General features: G+C 37.0%; 1 protein-coding gene across 1 annotated transcript in view; it reads right to left on the bottom strand.

Moving 5' to 3' along the window:
* ZFYVE28 (zinc finger FYVE-type containing 28) overlaps positions 1–22,513 on the bottom strand; it is a 157,692-nt gene that overhangs the window by 33,061 nt on the left and 102,118 nt on the right. Inside the window, exons 5-8 of the mRNA XM_069856465.1 lie at positions 21,232–21,321; positions 19,678–19,767; positions 16,480–16,581; positions 7,265–8,626 (exon numbers count right to left, since the gene is read on the bottom strand). Coding sequence (XP_069712566.1) covers positions 7,265–8,626; positions 16,480–16,581; positions 19,678–19,767; positions 21,232–21,321 — 1,644 coding nt within the window. The remainder of the gene's footprint in view (positions 1–7,264; positions 8,627–16,479; positions 16,582–19,677; positions 19,768–21,231; positions 21,322–22,513) is intronic.

The raw sequence follows: 22,513 nt of genomic DNA, 5'->3' as shown, positions 1-22,513 counted from the left end.
ATCTCTTCTCCACACTTCTTTGCCCTTCATCTGAACCCTCTTTCACTTCTAGCCCTTCAATACGAATGTAACTCCTCATCAGCTCCACTATCCCATAAATACCTTCATTTTCCACTACTCCATCTTTCACTCAGTGCACAGGCCTGTACATGCTGAGCTATCTGCTGATTTCTGGAGGAGATTTCCATCTGGTCAGTTGCCATATGGCAATGCAAACTGTTTAGACACACTTGACACAAACCATGCTCAGGGAAGTTAGTTTGTTGTAACAAAAGATGTGTACTTTACACAATTACAATGTGTAAACATTTTTCTCGTTCCTGCTACAGATTGATTCTTTTTTTTTGTACCAGTAAGAATATTTACAATGCTTATTTGTGGTTCAAATTCAGGTCAAAACTATTCAGATAAGAAACTCTGCGTTTATTTAGTACCACAAAAATGTGAATGCAATCATGATATCTTTGTTTTATACTTTCTCAGTGTTCTACTAGTTTGTTTGGTTTTGGTTGGTTGGTTTTTGGTGAGTTTTTTTGTTTGTTTTAAAAGCCAAACAAATCCCCAAAGACACCTCAACATACCCACTGCACACTTTCTCAGTGCACGCAGATTCAATATACCTCTTTGTAGGACTTTTTTCTCATTAGTGTCTGCCTGAAGATTCACTAAGCTTTTCTAAGATGCTGGTAGATCCCTAGGTAAATTGACCTACTTTTCCCAACTCACCAGTCCTGTTACGAGATGATGGTAGCTCGATATGAGAGTTCATTAGCACAATTATAAGAAAAGTACGTGCATATAGACTAATTCTGTGGCTGACACTAGCTAACCCTTTCTTCTCACACCAGCCCAAAATGACCAACCAAGCCGAATTTCACCGCATCCCATGCTCCTTTGAAACAAACGCGGTGTTGGATGGGGAGTCATAGGACCTCAAACCCTGTAAGGCAGCAAAAGTCCATTTCATTCAAGAGGTCTGAAATGTCTACAGTCCTATTTTAAAAATTACATTCTAACCTGGGATAAAACCACCATCCACACTCATCAAAACAGCACTTCTGACAGAATAAAGATTTGAGGCAACAGACCAAACTGACATGGGATGATGTGGCTGCCTGCCTCTTTTCATGGAATAGTGGCAGATGGAACTAACAAACTGTTTCTTAAAAGCTGTTGGCTATTTTTGTAACTATTTTAAGTAAAATAAAACCAAACTGAAAGCCACCTTTATTCCCGGCTTGTGTGGTCATTGCGATCAGAATGTGCTTCCTGCCTCTTAACGTTTAATTAAGCCAATGTCTTATTTCATGGGATGGTTTCTTCGTGAATTTTATTCCTTGAGTTACAACTACATTCCCTGTTACATTGGCACAGTTCTCTTCCCTATCTCACGCTGCATGGGAGCTAACTCCAAAGCCTCACATGTCAGCTACATCACATCCGCTTAAATAAGAGGCCCTTAAAACTGTTTTACCTACTATGCTCATTTAAAGAATCTGTATATTGAGAGCTGATACAGTTCACTGCTGCTGCATTTAATGTATGGGACCTAGTATAAAGGAAGCTGGTACAGAACACTGACTTTTTTTGCATTATGAGACTTCATAACTGCAGTCACACCACTGGATACTGCCCAAAACCAACATTCAACAGACAAGGTCAAATGCTGCCACTTCTGACCCGCGTATAGCTAAAAAGAAGGTGAGGAGGGTTTAAAAATTCATTTATACTGAACCTGAATTTGGTCAGTTGCACAAAGAAAAAAAACAGAATACCTGAAGGGGAACAGAGGAATTTAAGTAAGCCAAGAGATAAAGGATCGCTTAAGGGAAGTTTTGCAGCTGAAAGGCTGATCCTTTGTTCCCAATCAACTACTGTTTCCTCCTTGCTAATGAGACTTTTTCTTACTCCTGAACACCTAGTTAAAAGACTAATATAGCTAGTTAAAAGACTAAACGATATAAGACACTAAACATACGTTTATGTGAACATGCACAGCTGCCCATTAATATTTGTGGAAAAGACAACTTTATTATGTAAACACACACACACAATTTTCTTAAGTCTTACAGTGATGGGAATATTATAGGGACTGCATGAATTTAAGACGCTTAATCAAGTTATTTTGCATTGTGATATCAATTAATATAGTTCCAATAAAGGGCCACTTGTAGAATCAAATGCTATGAACTAAAAGACAATCTAGAAAGGTAATTTGTGTGGGTTTGGTTTCATTTTTTCACATGTAAATGCTAACCATGACCAAAATTCAAATGCTTCTTTTTCCATGCCTTCATAAAGGCAGAATGAATTACCTTAAAAAAAAAATGTGCACACATCATGTGTTCCTAAGGAGTGAAGAAAATAAAACACAGGCAGAAAAATCAAAATTAGAAACCAACTGTATAAAACAGGTGTTCATCTTTTTACAGATTTATTCTAATATGTTGAGGAAATAAAATTTTAAATATATTACAATATAGACTGTTATAATATATTTTAGACTACAGAACTGCAACACTAAGAAATGAGACAACTTGAACACCAAGCTAGATAAGATTATATTATTCACCTTATTCTAGAATTGCAATGCAGTTGAGCAAACAGCAAAATAAGTTCTTCAAGGATGCCTCATTCCTCCTTACGCTGCAGAGGCATATGGCAAAATATTCTATATTTTAAGCCCTCATAAATAAATTCAAACAGTGCCAGCATCTAACAGCCAATGTACATGGCTAGAGCTCGCAGAAAGTGTTAAGATAAAATCTCATCTCTATACATTTCAGCTCCTTTTGCCAATTCTCAGGTGCACTGTAAGAGGCTTCATCAAGAGAACACTCAAATTAATTAAGGTGAAGGAAAATGGCAAAAAAGGTGTATAATTTAAGGTAGACATAATAGACCTGCAGCAGAAAGGAGACAAACTACACTTAATCCTCTTTAATATCAGAGCTGTTGCAAGGTCAGTATGTAGGAAAATAGCTTGTTCTGTTGCATGTTTAAGACTAAAATATGAAAACACGGGCATTGTGTGACAACATGAAACAAGCTGTCAAACAACATAAAACATGTTCAAAAATTAACAGTTCTACAAGGACTCTTCAATTCTGGAAAGAACAGAAAGCCAACTATTTCCAAAACACTAAAACAAATATTATCATAATTAATTGCACTTTTTTTTTTTCTATTGTAAAAGTAATCAGAATACTATGACAGAATGAGCATTTTCAAAATCTGCGTAGCTTCCAGTGGAAAAAGAAGAAATAGTAGGTAAAGATCTAAAGCTTGGTTTTGGTGGTAACACATATCCTTTTTACTTCAAAATACCGAATGCTGCTTTCTCATAATTTTATGATCTTCTGTATTTTTCTTACATTGTCGTTTCCCCCCCCCCCAGTCAGTTTATTATGCTGCATGGCAGCTTTTATTTATCATATTGTTCCTGCAGCAGATCAAGTACGGACTACATCTTTGCTAGTTTTTTCTCATATTTGCGTCTCATAAAGGCTGCTGCCCAAGACTCTCAGAACCCTTTGTGGTTTATGTCTTTGAGACACCTACAAGCAAATAATGGAAGATGACAGATCAGCTATGATTTAAAAAACCGAAATAGTAAAAACATGTCAATACACAAATTTTTAAGTACTTAATCTGTATTTCATACTCCACTGAATACTGAGGCTACATAGAGAAGCCTGAAATACCAGGTAATTGAAATTTAAAAGGATTAATTACCATAAATCTAATGGTATCACTGAACTTACACCTATGAAAAATGTCATACTGCGTAGTATAGAACTGATTTATAAAAGAAACAGGTTTTATCAGGATGTACACATCTAACAGCTTCTTGATTCAGACAAGGGAAAGAAAATTTTCTTTTCTGAGTTGGTGACTTAGAGTTACTAGAATGTAAATACATTTATCAATTTGATGAATAAGCATATCCTGCAGCTATTCCATGTGTATTAGATTGCTTATTGTTCTAGCTAATGGGTCCATTATTCTGCAAATAATCTGCTGTCTCCAACATTCCCCTTATGGCTAAGCTGGCTTTCACAAGTATGGAATAGGGAGCCGACGCAGAAGCCTAATGTGATCTTCCAATTTAAAAATACCATTGAAAGGCAGCGATTAGTCACTGCCCAGGCAGCATGAGTAAGAAAAGGTCCACAAAATTCTGATTTTTAACTCAATTCTCTCCTTTACCAATAACATGACTGGTGATTCAGAGGCAAGAACCAAATCCATATATGGATAGATGAGAAAACTAAGGATCTATGTACATATGATTATTTGAATCTAGTCCTCTTTAGATGCAAAACGTCTCTGCCTTACACACAATATACTGAAGGAGTTAATACCAGAACATTTCCAACAAGGAGCAACAATCTAGTAACACGACACCTCCATCTCTATTTATTCACTTCTGCAAATATGAAGCAGTTGCCAGTCAATAAGAGATGCACTGTGGAAGAGGCTGGAGTGAAAAACAGACAAAGCCCAGTAACTTGCTAACAAAATAAAAACTATTCACTCAGGAATGAATTAGATGAATTTTTAACCTCTCATTTAAAACCTCCTTAATGCCTGGAGTTCAAAGGTGGCAATCTCTAAAAATAAAAAGTGCTCCAAAGAGATTCAAACAACTCTAGTTCTTGTGAGCCTGACGCTCATACCAAGCAACTTACAGAATGTATTCAAAGCTATTATCGGTAGACAGTAATGGGAAGGTCTGCCTGGGAAGAAATAACCTGGCTTCTGCAAGGGGAACATCTGCAGAGCTCTTTGAAGGGGTCAAGAGGCCTGTAAAGAACAGGGAACCAGCTGGCAGCCTCTGGAATTCCAAATAGGTTATGTCAAAATACCTCAACTAAAAAAAACTAAGGAGCTATAGCATAAAAGGAAGGCGCCTCAAATGGCTAAATAATTCTTAACCATAAATAGGGAGGAGCTGTTAAATGACTACTCCTCAAAAGAGCGGGAGGTCACCACTGAAGTTCTTTAGGATCCCAGGGGTTTTGTTTCCACCTCCAATCTGCAAAAACAGAGAGAGCAATGAGGTCTGAAAGGCTGCTGCCAGTGCAACACTATTTAGAGTAATAATAGCAAAAGCAGAACGAAGAACTGCACAGGATCCTAACGTCTGACTAACAGGTAATAAAATAGCAAGATGGAATTGAACTAGTAAACACAAGGAGAATAATTTTAGCTTCTCATATAGAATGAGCTCACAAGCAGGATCTTGGGGCACTGGCAGACAACTTCAAAACAATCACCTCAACGCTTAACAAAAACTCCAAAGTCAAATACTGGGAGCCAATGGATAAAGAACAAAGTAACTGTGCCACTAGGAAAATCAACATTTTGCTTGTATCTTAAGTAAGCGTATTTTTGATTCATTTATCGCTCAGAAGAAATCATATAATTGAGAAAGATTGAGCGAAAGACAAAAGGAATAAACAAAGTTATGGACAACTTTGGGACAACTTCTGATCAATTAGGCTGTGACTTTTCCAACCTGAAAAAGCAACCACGTAGGTGAAGTGTGACTGAGGTCTACGAAATCACAATCAGTGCGGAGCCCAGGCAAGAACCAGGAGCCATTCAATGAAGCTGTTAACAGCCAGATCCAGAGCAAACAAATGGACACAGAGGAACACAGACCTACAAAAGTCTTTGGAACAGGACAATTCTCATACATAGTTTTTACACAGCATTATCAGAGACTGGACAAGTATGTGGAAAAGAGGTTATTACACCCACAGATAATGGGAGGCTGAAAAAAAAAGCTTATATATATAATTTCATTATATTTCGCAGACTAGTTCTCACAAATTTTACTTAATATCCTACCTAAGGCAAAAATCAATTTTGTAAATGATGTATGATTTATCAGGACACTCATTAAACCTACTGCAGTTACTTTTAAGCAATACTCCACTTGAAGTTTAGCAAAAGCATGAAATGTCGAAGGGATTTGTGAATTGCTTCTTAAAATTAAGTTCAACCGGAAACCACATTGTAAGGCCTTGAATATGATCACACTTGCAAGTCTAACCCTGCAAATATTCCAAATAATGAGGAAGATAAAATTACCTTCTCAGAAGACTGAATTTCATGAAAGCTAGTTTGTGTTTCACTTGTAAGAGGAATTAACACCAATGCAAAGAAATCTTGATTCTATTTCCACTACCAGTAAAATATTTCATAATTCAATTGGTATTTTATTAAACAAATGTTCATTTATATACTCTCTATAACGCAGTAATGCTTCATTGTTCAAGCCACACCCCCAGTGTTATTCTGAACTCTATACACCAATAACAAAAAGAGATCCTAGATCACACACATGATCTCCAAAGAGCTGACGCAGTAAGGTACAAAGGAAGAAGGCTGTCACAGAAATACAAAAAACAACAATAACATCTATTTAATTTCTTCCCTCTGCTTTATGATATTAATACTTCAGGGAAACTGAGGACATGGCTTACTGCAGAACAGGTTATCCTCTAAACGGTAAACCAAAAGGAAGCCTGGTTTCTCACCAATGTGTGTGGGATCCCTAACGTCTAATCAAAGTGACCTAGCATTTTCTTTAACACAACTATTTCTATGGTCTCTCCCTGTTATCTAGTTCCTAAATTGTCACTAAATATGTAGAACGTTAATCCACGACCTCTATTTTTCTATCAGCTCTGGCTGAAATGGTCCAATAGGTTTAAAAAGCTGCTTCTGCACTTTATTAGGCTCCTTCAGCACAGAGATATTCACAAACACAGTCTTGCCTCCAGGCAAGAAGAGCAGAACATGATCAGATCAGCTTCATTCCCTCAAATGAAGCTAAAGTAAGACGTATTTAGATCCCAATTTAATCCCATGCACTGATGCAGAAGTTAGCTTTTTAGTATCTGCCAAACATGCTTTTCCTGCAAAACAGAAGAGTACAGAGGTAATGACCCAGGTAATATTTAGCAGCAAGCACCCTTTGTTACATTAAAACTGGTAAGATTAGTGTACTTAATGTCAATGATACAGAGACTTAATACAATTAAAACTCAGGTGTTCTCCAAATGTTTTCAAAAAAAAGCTGATAAAAACCCAATAAAAACTACTTGCATTCAAAAGTGTATATTGAAAAATTCCTTAATCCTGCAACAAAATACTTTCTTTAAAACCGACATTATACACCAATCATTAAAATACAAGGATATAAGAATTCATTTACACGCAAATTGCTATCAAAATATCAAGTTCCTCTTACCTTGAACTAGATCTCGACTTTACATCTTCCTTTGCTGTCCTTTCACTACTAGCATCTTCATTGTTGTCTCGTTTCTTCTCACACACTTGTTTTCTTTTCTCCCACTTCTTTTGCTGATTTGAGATGCTTTCTGCTTCTCTTTGTGAGTCATGTTCTGCTCCCACCTGTGAACCTGAGGAATGTGCCAGGCACTTAGAGGAGATTGGCAGTGTTTGCTCTTCTCCAAAGTCTCTTTCTGCTAATAAAGCAGAAGTTTCAGGTTTCAACGTTTCCTGTGCATGGACTGAATTGTCCAAGTTATCTACATGGTCCATTTCCTTAGACTTTGCTAATGTGTATGAAGCATTTACAACACCTCCTGCAGAATGTTTAGTCTTTAAACCTTCAACACTGTCCTCCCTGCTGTCTTCACAGCTGCCACAACACACACAGGAATTAATTAGACAGTTTGTGGCAGCTATACTGAGTTTATGGGATTCATCCCCCTCATCATTTGCTAATGGATTAGCAGATCCAGGAACACAACTAATAGCTGCTTCTGGAGTTGTTACTGGGGATTCTGAGCTAGAGGGAGATTTAGGATTGAATATTACAGTAGCAGATATTTTCATTCCCCCTGTCCTGTGAGCTATCACTTCTGCCATTTCTGCATCATCAGCATACGCGTCCCAGCCATTGAGGTATAACTGTGAGCCCAGGCCTTCTAGACAGCTGCAGGAATTCTGAACTGAAACACCAGACATCAGCTTACTATCTTCAACATTGTTATTATTGCTTAAGTCACTGTCAGCATCTCGTAAAAGCAAAGTTTCCTCTGTTTGATGGCTGTTCTCATACAGCAAAGAGTCTCTATATTGCAGGTTCTGCTTCGAATCATGGCATGGGTTGTTCACCCAAGCAAAAGTATCGCTTGCTGAATCCAACCCAGCAAGAGCTTCTCCTGCTCCATCTAGGTCATCCATAAAAAACACTCTGTCCTCTTCATCAGTTAAATTGTCAAGATGGTGCCTTGTTGGTGAAGCTTCTGTGCTAGAACTATTTCTTAGGCTTGCTCTGTGAGCTGGAGACTGACAGATGCTTGGAGGGGAAAGCAGAGATGACATTTCATCTCCAACTCTGTGTACCATCCTATTCAGCTGTTCCAACTCCTGTTCATCATACTGCATAGAACAAGCCAGCTCAGCCTCTGTGTTTTCAGCTTTTGCCGAAAGCTCCTTAGCAGGCAAAGTTGCAATGACAGACGGTGCAATGACAGACGGCACTTCAGAATCCACTCTGACAGGAAAATCCACATCTTGAGAGATACAGAGGTTACGTTCCAGTGTGTGCAGTTCATCCTCAGTTAATGTCTGAAGTAGATCCCTGAAAATGAAGAAATACACACATCACTTAGCATTCACGATCACAGAAGGCAGCGATGCTACAGATTTAAAAAAAAGCTTTTATAGTTAGTACAGAAATCCAGAACTTGAGGGCACAGAGTACTCTCAGCCATGTAACTCAAGATACATCTGGCATTCCTATTCAGGACACTTATGATTGCTGATGCCTGAATTTGAGATTACTCATGCAAAATCAGGGTACCAAATAATTTACATCCTTGCAATGAAGCCCCAGAATAAATAAAAACACACAACAAAATCTGTCTACCCCCCCTACATCTACATAGAGTGAAAATACTACCCACAATTAGATATATTTTAGATTCATAGAATGGTTTTGGTTAGATCAACTATAGTTCCACCCACCCTGCCATGGTCAGGGACACCTTCCATGAGAAATTTGACTTTGATTCGCAAACCAATTTGCCATCCTTCACACTAGATTCTGAAAACTATTCTGCACAAGAGTACCACAGGAGTTTCACACAATTATATTGACAGATAAAATGAATTAATTAAAAACAGTAACACTGCTAATGCAACGCTGATGTCTTGGAAGCCTGTCCACTGAAACAGGGGTTGGAAGTTGGCCCTCTCCTGCCTCAAACACCTAACTCAGTCATTACAGAGCTAAGCTTCCGCATAACATTAAAAATCAGACAGACCTAAAAGCAAACACTGAGGTATTTTCTAACTGATGTTTTCTAGAGACATGCAGCATCCCCAGTGTTATCGTGTCCTCGGTATTACAGTTTAGGATTACAAGCACCTAAAACCAAACATAACAGCCTTAAATAGCACTTTAAATGCTTCATAACTTTAAACCAAATCCATAGACAAAGCAGCACTTAATTTTAGGCTTGAACTTGATTTACACTATGCTTCTAAATTAGAAACTGTACATAAAAACATCCTCTGTCCAGAACTGCTGCGAACATTTTCAAAGACCAGCAAGTAATGAATAAATGAATGGATGGGAAAAGCAAGATTTTCTGCTTATTAAGAGTCCATTATTCTTCACATGTTTAGAAATCAGCGGCTATAAGGTGACATACACCTGCTGTAATAATAATAATATCTGCATATTAAAATAATTCCTTTAAAGGAGTAACTTCAGTCTAAACAAGAGGAACAAAACAAGCTCAAGGAAACATTCAGCACATCTCACATCTTGATTTTCAGATAATGGCTGCGTTCTTTAACTGTTAACTCAAAGACCAAATATTTTTCCAAGTACTATCACTAACAGACTAAATTACCCCAAAAATACATAACTGGCATCTGACTTGTATATCAGCTACACATAAGTTTTAAAAAGATAACAGTTTAGATAAGCATGCTTAAGTCATAATAAGTACAGAATATACATATTTATGGTTAGGAACGTTCCATATAATTAACACCTTTTTTTTAAAAAAAAAAAGATCATAGATTTATTTAAGAGTTATATGATGCTGCCAAAAATTGTAAACCTACAGAAGTTCCATAGAAGAATAACTGCACCATCATATCCTCCCTGTTTCACTTCTTTCCATATTCTCCAACAGAGAAGTCAGATCATTCTTTAGATCATTTAATATGCATAGCTGAGTTAAAAGTTTGACTATTTTCCAGTAAGAAAGGAAAACAGGCAATGTTAGAGCCACTTACCTAATTAAGTTATAAACCAGTATTGCAATTTGTCACACTAGAACATTTTAAAAGACCTATATATTACTTTTTTTTTTGTTCAAAACAGAATATAATGATATTTTACAATTTCATTGCTCAGATCTTTCATTTAAATAGTAGTCAAAGTTTGTAAGAGATTAAGCATTTTAATATCACCATAAAAGCAAACTGCCAGAGAATAGGTTAAGTTTTAAAGTCAACATAAAAATAGCTGCACTGTTAGTTTATTTTTGAAAGAATTATGCCAATACAATCAATTAAAAAAATAGAATAGCATGATTTTTGCCACGAGGCTTTGTATTACGAATTTTCATTTTGTCTGTTTTTAGAGGAATTAAGCTTAGGGTCACCTATGCAAAGACATTATAAAATAAAATATTTCTAGGTCAGGGTAAGGTCCATCAAGCAAAGAAGTCTGTCTCTGCTAGCAGGTTCTCTCACATGAACTCAGCTTAGTGCTTCCTACTGGCATCCAGCAGCGTGTACCTCAGGGATTTCTGAAACAAGGCGGCATCCTTGTGTTCAATAATCCTCAACGAACTCTTCTTGCATGGATAAAAAGGTGTGTGTCAGGACCTGACCAACAGTCAACTGCTTAAACATCAGCTATGTGTCTCCTTACACTACAGTCATACCCTCTTCCCAAAACACAGATGATAAGAATTAGCAGCTTGTACAAATATAAACTATATGGGCAATATTCAAAGGAATTTGCTTTCCATCCAAGCTCACCAGCATAGCTGGGAATGAAATGAGCCCAGGCTAAATCTAAGGCTGAATCTTTCGACTTTCAGCATCTAGTCTGAGGTTTTATTCAGTCTTCAGAGCATCGCATGGCAGTGCCCAGGATTCCTGGACGTCTTGGTGCCTAGAGTTGCTCTGATTCCTTTCCGAAAACAGAGAGCGCCTGATAGCTCAGATTTAGCTGATACAGTTTTCACATAATCACGGTAAACTAAATATTGAAAATACATATTTACTGTATTGCTGCCTATTATTGCTGGCTAGCTTCACTGACTTGAGCAGGAAACTCTGTTTCTGCCAATAATAAAATCTCAAAATTTATGAACTGCGTGCAGTTTTGAGGATCAGTAAACAAAGCTTGATATTAAAAAGAATAAATAAATCTATGAAATTAGTTGACATTCCATGTGTCTGTTTAGGTGAGTCAGATCCATGCTGCCTTGCAAGAGTTGCTATACATAATCACTTGGATTACATGTGGTGGTCCACCACCTCTGTTATTTCAGCAGAAAAATAATCCTGCTTTAAATTCTAAACAAAATATGCTCATTTTCCCAATTCAAACACCAGAAATATAGCTATTAACAAATACAGCTTGTTCTAAAAGAGGCTGGGACAATTATCTTCACTTCTCTGCATAAAAACCCTTAGACTCTCTGAGTTGGTTCCAATACAAGTTTCCTTGCAAGGTGACAAATGTCATCTTTTTAATATACTGTGTATTAGATTATACAGGATTCACTGCCAACATTAGGAAGATGGCGTGTTTTCAAATGCCTATGTACATATTAAGAATAAAATTAATGTCAACAAGCATATGGAATGAAAGGTTAAATCTGACTACTGAAAGTTTAAAACTAAACGTCAGGCATCATTACTAAGCCATAAGGTTTAATTAAGCTGTAGTTACTTCCATGATTTATTTCCTTTCTGCTGAAGCAACTGTAACTGGTCATTGGATCCAAGTAAGTGCTGTGCTCATATGGAAACAAGAACTTATCCCTCTGCTTTTATTTCTCCAAGGCCTCAGGTAAAGAGAGCTTCTGCAATCCACTCTGACAGCAGCAGTGTGCTTCCTTCTCACAGAGGCTTCAGAAAACACTGAATTTAAAAAGATATATGTTGAGGTTTCACCTGCACATATTTCTTTTTTTGGCATAGTATCACAGGAAAGCAATCTAGCCCTGAAAATAGGAGGAATATTTTTCTTCCAGTGACTACAGCCATTGGCAGAAAATTAAAGCAAGTTCTTAAGATGTACTCTGCTTGTTACAAACAGTAGTAGAAATTTACTCTGCCTATCACAAAATCAATAAAGATATTTTACTCTACGGCAAATACCCAGGGTGCAGAAATCACTTCTTCAGAAGACCTGAGGCCAGATGTCCATTTAAAGACAAATTCATCTGAACAGAGGACAGGACCACAAAAAAAACCCAGGTACACTGATCTCACATATTCGCCAAGCCTCCTTCATTAACTTTGCTCCTAATCTGACTAGAATTTTAAACTCTCTGTTTTCAGCAAACAGCATCGGTGTTATTGCCAGCCTGTGCTTCAGTTGATGCTCTGAACAGAGCACAAACAGCTGTTTTTATGGAGCTGCCACCATAAGCACATGAGGCAGGTATGGGAATGTGATTTGCATCCCCCTGGCTTCCACAGTGCTGAGCTGGGTTCAGCGTAACTGCAGAACTGCTTCAATACATTAACACTCAGAAACCAACACTGACAGAACAAATATCACTGATACTGCTTTACTGCAAAAGCTTTAAACCAAACTATAAAAAAATAGTGGAAAAACTAACCATCTTTCCTCTGGTCACTAGCTGCACTTTAAAAGCACACGAGTCTCACAAGCCCCCTCCCATTCTTTAACACACTGGCAAAAAGTGTACTGCATTTCATTCCTAGCCAATGACACAGAAATGTTTCAGTGTATTTAAAATGGTATGATCCACTGATTCTGCACTTGATCTGCAGTTTGCTTGATTCTGCTCCACCAAAACCCACAGGGAGCCAACCATCAATTGTAATGGTCCAGAAACGAGAACCCGGCAAGCAGAGGGTTCAAAACTGGGCAGAATTATGAAGTTCTGCAAAATCCCAAGTTTGCTCACCTCTGAAAATCTCCATATAGCAGCCTCAAAGGTACATATAGTATAGGTAATGTTTTACCACAAGAACGTTCACTGTCACAGGTATCTAAGTTACATATCTATGCAAATACCAGATGATATGCTTTATATACTTACAAGCAGAGCACAGTAGTTGGGCAGAAATGGTTCAAATGTCTAAGTTTAAAAGGAACAGAGGTAACATCCAATGTAATTACAAACTTGTAGATGTATAAAATAATAATGCTGATGCCTTATACCTAAAATAAAAATCAACACAATCACCTTGCTTGGGTATTAATTAAAGCAATCGAAGTAATTGTTTGCTGCTTAAGCTTACTGAAACACAAACAAGAACTCTTAATGTTTTTGCTCAGTCTCTACAATCTCCAATGTTTTCAAAATTGCCAGGCACCAATAGGACAACAAAAAATTTCCAAGCTAACAGATATTTTTCTCTGCTAGTTCTGATTTAATTATGTGGATCCACATGAATACAGTAGTTACCATTGCCTTTAAGAGAAGCAATGTTTTAGGCTAACACAGCTTTAAAATTACCTGTAATCCTACCAATTAATCAGTGGTATATTTGCAGTTATTCCATGAATTAAAATATTGATTAGGCTACAACATTATAGAACTTCACAGAGAATTTAACTGGGATGCGATCATATTTTGCAGTAAGATGTAGATCTGTATTCTTGCAGCAGTCACACAACTGCAATACAAGATGCGGCTATTTTTACAGAAGACTACTTGAATCTATCTCTGTGTCTCAACTACTGGTGCTGGAGACTGAAGAAAGACTTCTGAAAAAAATGTTTTCTTTTTGCCAGGGACTTGCTAAAATATCTCATTCCATCTTCCCTTATAGGTTTCTGAAAACATTCTCGCTCAGTAGGAATTGCAGCAAGATGAGTTAAAAAAAAAAAATCTGTGTTAACAAAAAAATCTAGACAGCTTATGTACTTTTAAAAGTAATTTACTTATTCTACATGAACAGCAAACTTACTTGCATCTCATTGTCATTTTCATTCTATGTATTTTCCATTCAAGAACATAATTAAATTACTTTTTGAGTCCAGCTCTTTCAAATATCCAAGTTCTGCGACATTACATCTTAACTTGCTTAAACTTTTACTCTGACAGATACAATCTCACTACAAACACCTTGCAAACTTTGTCTGCTAGGCAGTTGAAATCATACCTCTTAATGCTCACTGAAAGAATAAATATATGTCTTAAAGCATATCAGAATTTTTTCCAAAACCAAATCTAAGTAATTTAATTTTTTGAAGTTTGCATTCAAAAATTGTAGTTATTGAAAAACAGGCATTTTATTTTACTAATGTGTTTTCAACCCTAGCATTAAGTTCAGAGTCACTGAAAAGTAAATGGACTAAGAAATAAACTGGCTTCACTGACTTTCAATTTCTGTGTTGCAAAATCTAATGCGTAAGCAGAAAGAACAGATTATGAGAAGGATACTAGGCTTTAAATATTCTCCTAACTTAAGTCAGTCAGTGGAATGCTGGTGAAAATTTCCGTGATAGCCATATAATAGGAATTAGACATTTTAATGTAAATTTCATGGACTTCTAAAGCTTCAGTACCGCTGAAGTTTCTTCCCCCCCTAAGTAAATTTTTCTCCTCAACTCACGTTGCTTTTCTCTCCTCAGGGTTTTATAAAACTATAACAACTTAATTCCACTCCCCCTAACATGTTGATTTGTCAATTTTAATTCTGACATTTCTGTCAGGTCCAGAGGAGGCTACAAAGATGATCAGAGGGCTGGAGCACCTCCCACACGAGGACAGGTTGAGAGAGTTGGGGTTGTTCAGCCTGGAGAAGAGAAGGCTCCAAGGAGACCTTATAGCGACCTTCTAGCACCTGAAGGGGCTACAGGAAAGCTGGGGAGGGACTGTTTGCAAAGGCTTGTGGTGATAGGACAGGGGCAATGGGTTGACTGGAGAGGGGCTGATTTAGACTAGACATAAGGAGTAATTTCTCCACCATGAGAGTGGTGAGGCTCTGGCGCAGGTTGCCCAGGAAAGTTGTGGCTGCCCCATCCCTGGTGGTGTTCAAAGCCAGGTTGGATGGGCTCTTGGGCAGCCTGATCCAGTGGCAGGTGTCTCTGCCCATGGCAGGGGGGGTGGAACTGGATGATCTTTAAGGTCCCTTCCAATTCAAACTATTCTATGATTCTGATTTCAATGTGAATATCATTAATATACCTAAAAAACCCTGTATCACATCTAGACAGAAATACTATGAAATCCTCAAGGGACACGAAAGGCTGTGGTCTAGATATTCATAAAAGTTGACTTCAGAAATAGGCTCCTTTCTGAATCATCCCTGACAGAGCTTGCATTCTCCCTCAGGAGATGCCTCAACTAATGAGTGAGAGGAGCTTAATCTGGATAAATTTATCAACATGAAAACTATTGTTACATCAAACCATCATCATGACATACAGGGAAGGAGATAAATAGGTAAAAATTGGACACAAGAAAAACTGCTGCCAAATCATCTCTAAAGATCTCTAGGAAAAAAATTTACAGTTGGTATATAATCTTGAATTTTAAAAAAGGAATTCAGCTTATGGATTTAGAAAACGGGTTTTCTTAACACCCAGATAAAATACCTAAAGGGTGAATACAAAAAAATGGAAGATAAATAACCTTTAAAGTTACAGCTTCATTTCTCCAAAGTAACAGATCAGACTTCTAAAGCCCTCAACTAAGAGAAAAAAAAAAGTTTCTGCTTTTTATACTTGAGCCGAAGAGCACATATTCAGTGGCTACCAAGACTGAAGCACTGTAAAAAAAGGTATATATAAAATGATCCATCCTGTAAAACCAGATCCACAGTACTAAGACCTGATAGTCATCTCTATTAGATTAAAAATTATACAAATATTGCATCATAACATACTGAGAAAATGTGATAAGCCTAGTTAAATAGAAACATTAATGATAATTAGAAACAGGATCAGCCAAAAATAAACTGCAGCTTTCGTAGTTCAGGCATCATCTCACCATAGGAAAATCTGAAATGTAATAAAATGATATTCAAAAAAAGAGAAAGTACTGTGAAGAGATGAAAAGTTCAGAAAACTCCCACAGAACAAAAAAACTACATTTTGTTACTTCACAGCTATATCAGGCAGATGAGAGGAAAATTCAGTTTATGGTTAACATAGCAAACAGAAACACTTTTCTAGGCATTTATGTGTTCTTTTTTACGCCTCTGATATTTACTTCCAAAGAGAAGCAGCTGCAACCATCTTTTATTACTTGCCTTATTTTTCTGAGTAGAGTGTGAAAAGGTCTGAAGAGTTCAGACATATCTTCTGGTTTATGGTCCAAGTTTAATGGTCCCTCAGAGTAGACAACAAGGCCACTGTAATTCAAACATATGAATAGATACACACAAAAATGAGATTTAATTACAGAAAGCAACTGCTAAATAAAAGGTCAGAAAACCAACTGTATGTAAACATTAGAACTACATTAAAGTTACATATTATTATCTTACTTTTGTCTTATTCACCCACAGTTAGAATCAAATGCTATTTAAAGCAACAGGAAAAAGATCCCCTCTCTTCTGTCCACTGTCCCCTTAAACAAGAGGAAAAAAAGCAATGGAAGCATAAGGGGAAGAACATACATTTAATAGGTGTGGCTGATCCATAAAAAATAAACCAAGAAATTGATTATCAAGTAATTTGGGGAGACTCAGTTGACTTGAGAGAGATTGCAAATGGCTTTTTCTTTCCAGTCTAATTAATCTCTAAGTAAAACAGGTGACTCAAGCTCCTATTTTTCTGCCTCTAAGACAAATACAACCTGGTATTAACATATGGTAAAAAAGAAAATACATTCGCTCAATCACATAAAACACCTTTAGATAATATCATGCTTCTAAATCAACTCAGCATATGTAGAAACTTCCCTGGAAAGAGATTAGTTCATGATCCTGAAAGCCTAAATGTACTTCGCTGCAGATATCTCAATAGTTCCTCCTGACTAAATCACTACTGCTCAAACCTGTCTGTGTCAGGGATTAGACAAAATCCACCTTCTTCACCATTATCTGCTGCACTATACTGCACTGTGTCAGCGAGTGAATTCCACCCACACTAGGCACCACTCTGCTTACAACTGTTTAATCCTCGGCCCACTAAAAAAAACCCATGTGCTTCTCAAAGACAAACAGATCACACATTCGCACACTTGAGATTACATAGGTCTTATTTTTTCCAGGCTGTTTTCCCCTTCCTACTCTTAAAGTCAAGACTCAAGGTATTTCAAAGGTACGTTCCTTTCCTTACACTCAAATGATACGTTGCTTCAGAGAGCTTTCTAGCTAATCTGCATCCAAATCATCCAGAGTAACAGCAACTTTCATTGACTAACAAGTCTGACTAACAAGACCGCTGACGTCTTTTGCTCAGCAGCTGTTCACTAGCACTGGTGGCTCTCTGAGACAAAGCAGCAAAGCAGACGTCACAAGTCTTATGAATCCCAGTGAAGCACTAAGAGAAGGACCACTCACACTCTGTTCTCCATCTGAGAAATACTGCCTGCTCTTCTCTTTACAGACCTAGAGCCTGGCTCATGCCCTGGTATCAGGATAGCATTTGGTCCCCCATCAGGCTGGACGACAGTCGTCAAAGCTCGGAATTGTCAAGATAACAGAGATTCCAAGAAATTTGACCAGTAAACTTCAACAACATTGCGTTGAGGACTAGGGTTTTCAGGGTAGGAACACAGAAAGGGGACAAGTGAAGAGACAAAAAAGTTGCTTCTTGGGCAACCCACCCTTTTTTTGGTGGCTTAAAAGTATCCTGTTACCACAGTTACATACACTTTTTTTTCCTAAGCTATCTGAGCTTCACAAGCAGGCTGCCAGGAAGCAGAGTACTTATTGCTGACTCACATACTAATGTTCTGCCTAAACAAATGTAGCTTCCTTGCTGAGAGGATGCTCAAGGCTGCTCTCACCAAACACAGAACTGATGCAAAATCACTGCTCCCTTGGTAATTTCCAGGTATAGTTCACTACCAATAAAGCTCAATTCACAGAAGAAATCAAAAAAAAGCTGAAGAGGGCTAGAGCACTTCAAGAAAAGATCGTGACGTGGCCCATGTAGATGTATGACCTTTAAAAGAGTTCTGAATCGAGTCTGACTATAGTTGTACCATGGAAAGAATTAAAAATTGGGAAAAAGCATGTCTTCATATTTCCTGCTAGGTTCAAAGTTCACTGACACCTGTTAACACACTAGGCAATGTACACCATATAATATACATGGTAAATTGATATTTGAAAAGAAACATTATACAAAAATGACTGAGAAGTATTCCTTAAGACTGAGGTGATTCAGCATCTCCTGTTCCAAGGCCATCCTGCTCATTGAAACACAAGAGAGCAAAAAGCATAGCAACTTTTAGTTGCATCTGCCTTCTGTTTAAAGGCAGATGCAACTTTCACAGTCCAAATAAAATGCCTGCATTTCTTCCAGACAACACCGTTATCTGGATGGTCTAGTTCTTCTGTGGAAATTCATACACCAGCAATTTCTGACCAATATGGCATGTTTTCCAGGGAGCCTTTGTTTTCCAGTTAGTTATGATGTATTCTTTTTCATTATGTCTTCCAGCAGCTTCAAACAGAGATCTCACATTCCCATTGTCTTTTGATAAGCAGATTATTACTCTTATTATTTTTAGAATTACAGTTACAGACAATATACTGTTTATCAGGAACAATGGACCACAGGGATTTCCTGAGGAGAAGCGCATTACATCCAGGATTTGGTTCCTTACTTCTATTAGCTAACTTAAAAACATTCACAGTGGTAAAATAGTAAAAATATGCTAGGTTTACTCCAGAGAAACTACTGTCTTACTGTATCACAAACACACCTAATTTTTTCTTTACTGCAAAACATGCATGAAGCAAAGAAGTGTTTTAATTTAGTTGTCTTGAGTGGTCAATACAGGGCACAAATCTACACATACATTATAGAAGTTAATATTTTCCTTGAAAAATATGTAAGCCCAACTCTGAGGTCATGACGCATGACAATTCCATTTGAACCTAGAGCCATTAAGAAAAATACAAAATCCCTCTCGAAAATCTCTGGTGTTCAAGATCTGTAACTTTAGGTCATATTATTATGAGTGCCACAAAATATCTACTTTCAAAAAATATTTCTGACAATGTGGTGTTTGATAGATGTTCTTAATTCATTTTTTCATTTCCTTGTGGACGATGACGGATCAGTTTTTCTAGGTTTCTGCCTCCTGTATTTAGAGTTCTATCTTATCTTTTCTCTTTTTCATCACCCCCTTCTTATTTTTTCTTTTCTTTAAGAAAGTAGAAGCAAACTCAGATGAAAGAAAATGCACCAAAATTCCAAACAAGGTTTTTGAAATCTTCAATAAAACTTTAAGTGAGGCAGAGTGGAGAGTAGTCAAAAGAATTACTTACCATACAATGGCTAATCTTGGAATTGTAAACATTAAAGCTGGTTCATAGTCATCTATCATATCTTGAGTGAGGTATCCAAGCCTTAAGGCTCTAAGCAGAAGAATAAATATATTTAGTAAGAGAGGAAATACCCAAAGAATATATTTCAACAGGAAAAAAATTGAAAAAATTTGTTATAAGCCAAGCCAAATTGATAGTATTTAATTCATGAGCTATTTTTGTACAATCTAAAATGCCAAGTACATAACTGACTGCTGTAGTCTCTGCTTTAAGAAAAAAAAAGAATATAAGAAAAAGAGAAATCTTTATCCACTTAAAGCTTTTACAGCTGTCCAAAATAATTTTTATGTCATTTTCCCTTTTGATTTACAAGCTTCAGTTTGCTTCTGAAAACCACTGGTGCTTAGTTTTTTTAATGAAAAGAAACTTTTTTAAATAATAAGGGAAAGTACTTGGTTTCATTTTCGAATAAAACTTGCTATGATCTTCTAGGTAAACTCTCACTAAATTAACAAAACAAACTAAGAAAATCCCAGTTGTACACAGCAAGTATTGAAGTCTGAGGATTTAATATCTGCAGAAACATTCGCAGTTGATGGGAAGTAATCCATCCTACTTGTTGTGACCATTTTGAATTGCAATCCTGTCTTTTAAAATGCTTGAACACCTCTGATCTTGGTGTCATCCACAGATTGTGTCAGTGTGCTCTGCATCCCTTCATTCCTTAAAGGAAGTATTGACCACACCAGACCCTGAGTCCTACTTCACAAGTTCTCCTAACATGAAAGCAAAGTCAACACTTGTTCCTAATTGTGTTTCTCAGTCAACTGGTCTCTAACAATTCCACCCAGACTCTGGGTCACTAGTTTGCTTTTGAAAATAGTGTTGCACATCCCGAAACCCCACTAGAGGTGGTTATTACACTTGCTGTTTCCCTCTACTGCCCACCAGCTAGGCCAGTTACGCTCCTGGGGAATGGGGAGTAGAGTGGAGGGGAAGAAACATTGACCAATATAGTACATTTCAAACATTTTTCTTATCACCTTATACTCCTAAAAACTTAAGAATTGCTGGATTGTTTGGGTTTTCTAACATCGTCTCTTCATGCACAGAGAGTAAAGCTCCAGTCCTCTAAGATTTCAAAACCACTTTATGATAATCACTAGAGGCTCACAGACGACTTCAATCATCTCCCCATGTATTCTTGTATGAAGTATCATTCAATCTTCATGCCTAAAACTAATCTAGCTTATTTAAATGCTTAGTCTTCGTTTACACATTTATAACTAGGCATACCAACAATGTCGTTATTGTTGGATTATTAACTTCTGAGTTTTTTGTCTAGAAAACAAAAAAGCATAGGTTTGCACCTGGCAATCATGCTTAATGCTTTTTAACTTTGTACTTGAATACTTACTAGGAAAACAAAATACCGGGTGAATACCTGCTGTTTTATGATGCTTTATAAAGACTACAGTTAAAGTATCCCTAGAAAAGCTCAGACTGAAAGTAAACATAGAAATGAAAACCCAGCACTTAGCTTAAAAGACTTACCTCTCCACAGTTTCACAGAAAAGTACGATTACCTCTTGCTGTACATAATATTCTTTTGGAGACTTCACAGGTACCATGGCCGACACATAACTACAAAGATTATAAAAAAAGTACTGCTACTTCAAATGCTTCCATAGATCATTATAAATAATAACAAACCTAGGAAAAATCACCTTAGAAAGCTAAACTTTCCTGTATCATTTGTATTTATTTTGATAGGACCCATTATGAAAATTGTACAAAGTAAGCATCTATAAGAAATGCAGCAGATTTACTTATTGCAGATTGAGGCAGTGGAACTCAGTAGTAATTCAGAAATCTAATTACACGCATTGAACAATAAGAACTCCTTACTGTGTAGTACAGGGAGACAGATCCTAGGTGGATCTTTACTACCAGATCTTGAAGACAGAATAGTTTACTCTGCACTTCCTCAAGGAAAAAACCTTCCTAGAAAGTGTCTTACTCAGAATTTTATTAGTGAAATTCACCTAACCAGCAGAGAGAATTTAGCAGACTTAAAAGCTGGCCTTGTTTCTATGTGAATTTACATGCACTAATTCACAAGGTAAGAAACAGCAGTAAAAGAAGTGGTTTTCCATCACCATATTACTTGATCAGTCATTTGTAGACTATAGGTAACACAGGAAGCGGAAAAGCTGTTTATAAAACAATGGCACAGAAAAATGTATGCAGAGACTTTGCATGGAAAGGCCAGAAACTGAGCACAAGCACCGTTAAAAACCAGTTTAACTGTCTTCGGTGCCTGCACTCAAAGCCACACTTAAAACCAAGGTTTTAAACAACGTTTTCAAACAATGTTTTCAGCTAAACTTTTATTTCAGTATAACAGTATATTAAATTTTTTTTATTTATTAAAAAAATACTTATCTGAATAAAATAATACAAGAGACTATGAGTACTGAATTGAAGAAGGACAAACAGTAATGGGAGACAACACAGTCTATGGATTATTCCCAAGAAAAATTTAAAACACTACCCAATTTTAAGAAGCCTGTTCTGCTGAGGGTAGGAAAAGCTGTATTACATTGGATCCATAATCTTGTCCAGTATCCTGCTTAACTCTATCCACCACTGACATCCATCAGACAGGCAAGAAGCTGGCTTCGATGCTGAAGCACAAGGCAAGACTTGGCTAATGTGACCTTTGACGCAATATGCAGTTACTTTTCTCACTCAAAAGCACTTATTTTTGTTTTTGCTATAAACCTCCAAGCTATTTTTCAATCTTAGGTTTTTAATTCAGTGAGTTGCTCTGGTT

Source organism: Phaenicophaeus curvirostris, chromosome 4 (assembly GCF_032191515.1).
Source record: "Phaenicophaeus curvirostris isolate KB17595 chromosome 4, BPBGC_Pcur_1.0, whole genome shotgun sequence".
NCBI lineage: Eukaryota > Metazoa > Chordata > Aves > Cuculiformes > Cuculidae > Phaenicophaeus > Phaenicophaeus curvirostris.
This window is presented reverse-complemented; position numbering and strand designations above follow the sequence as displayed.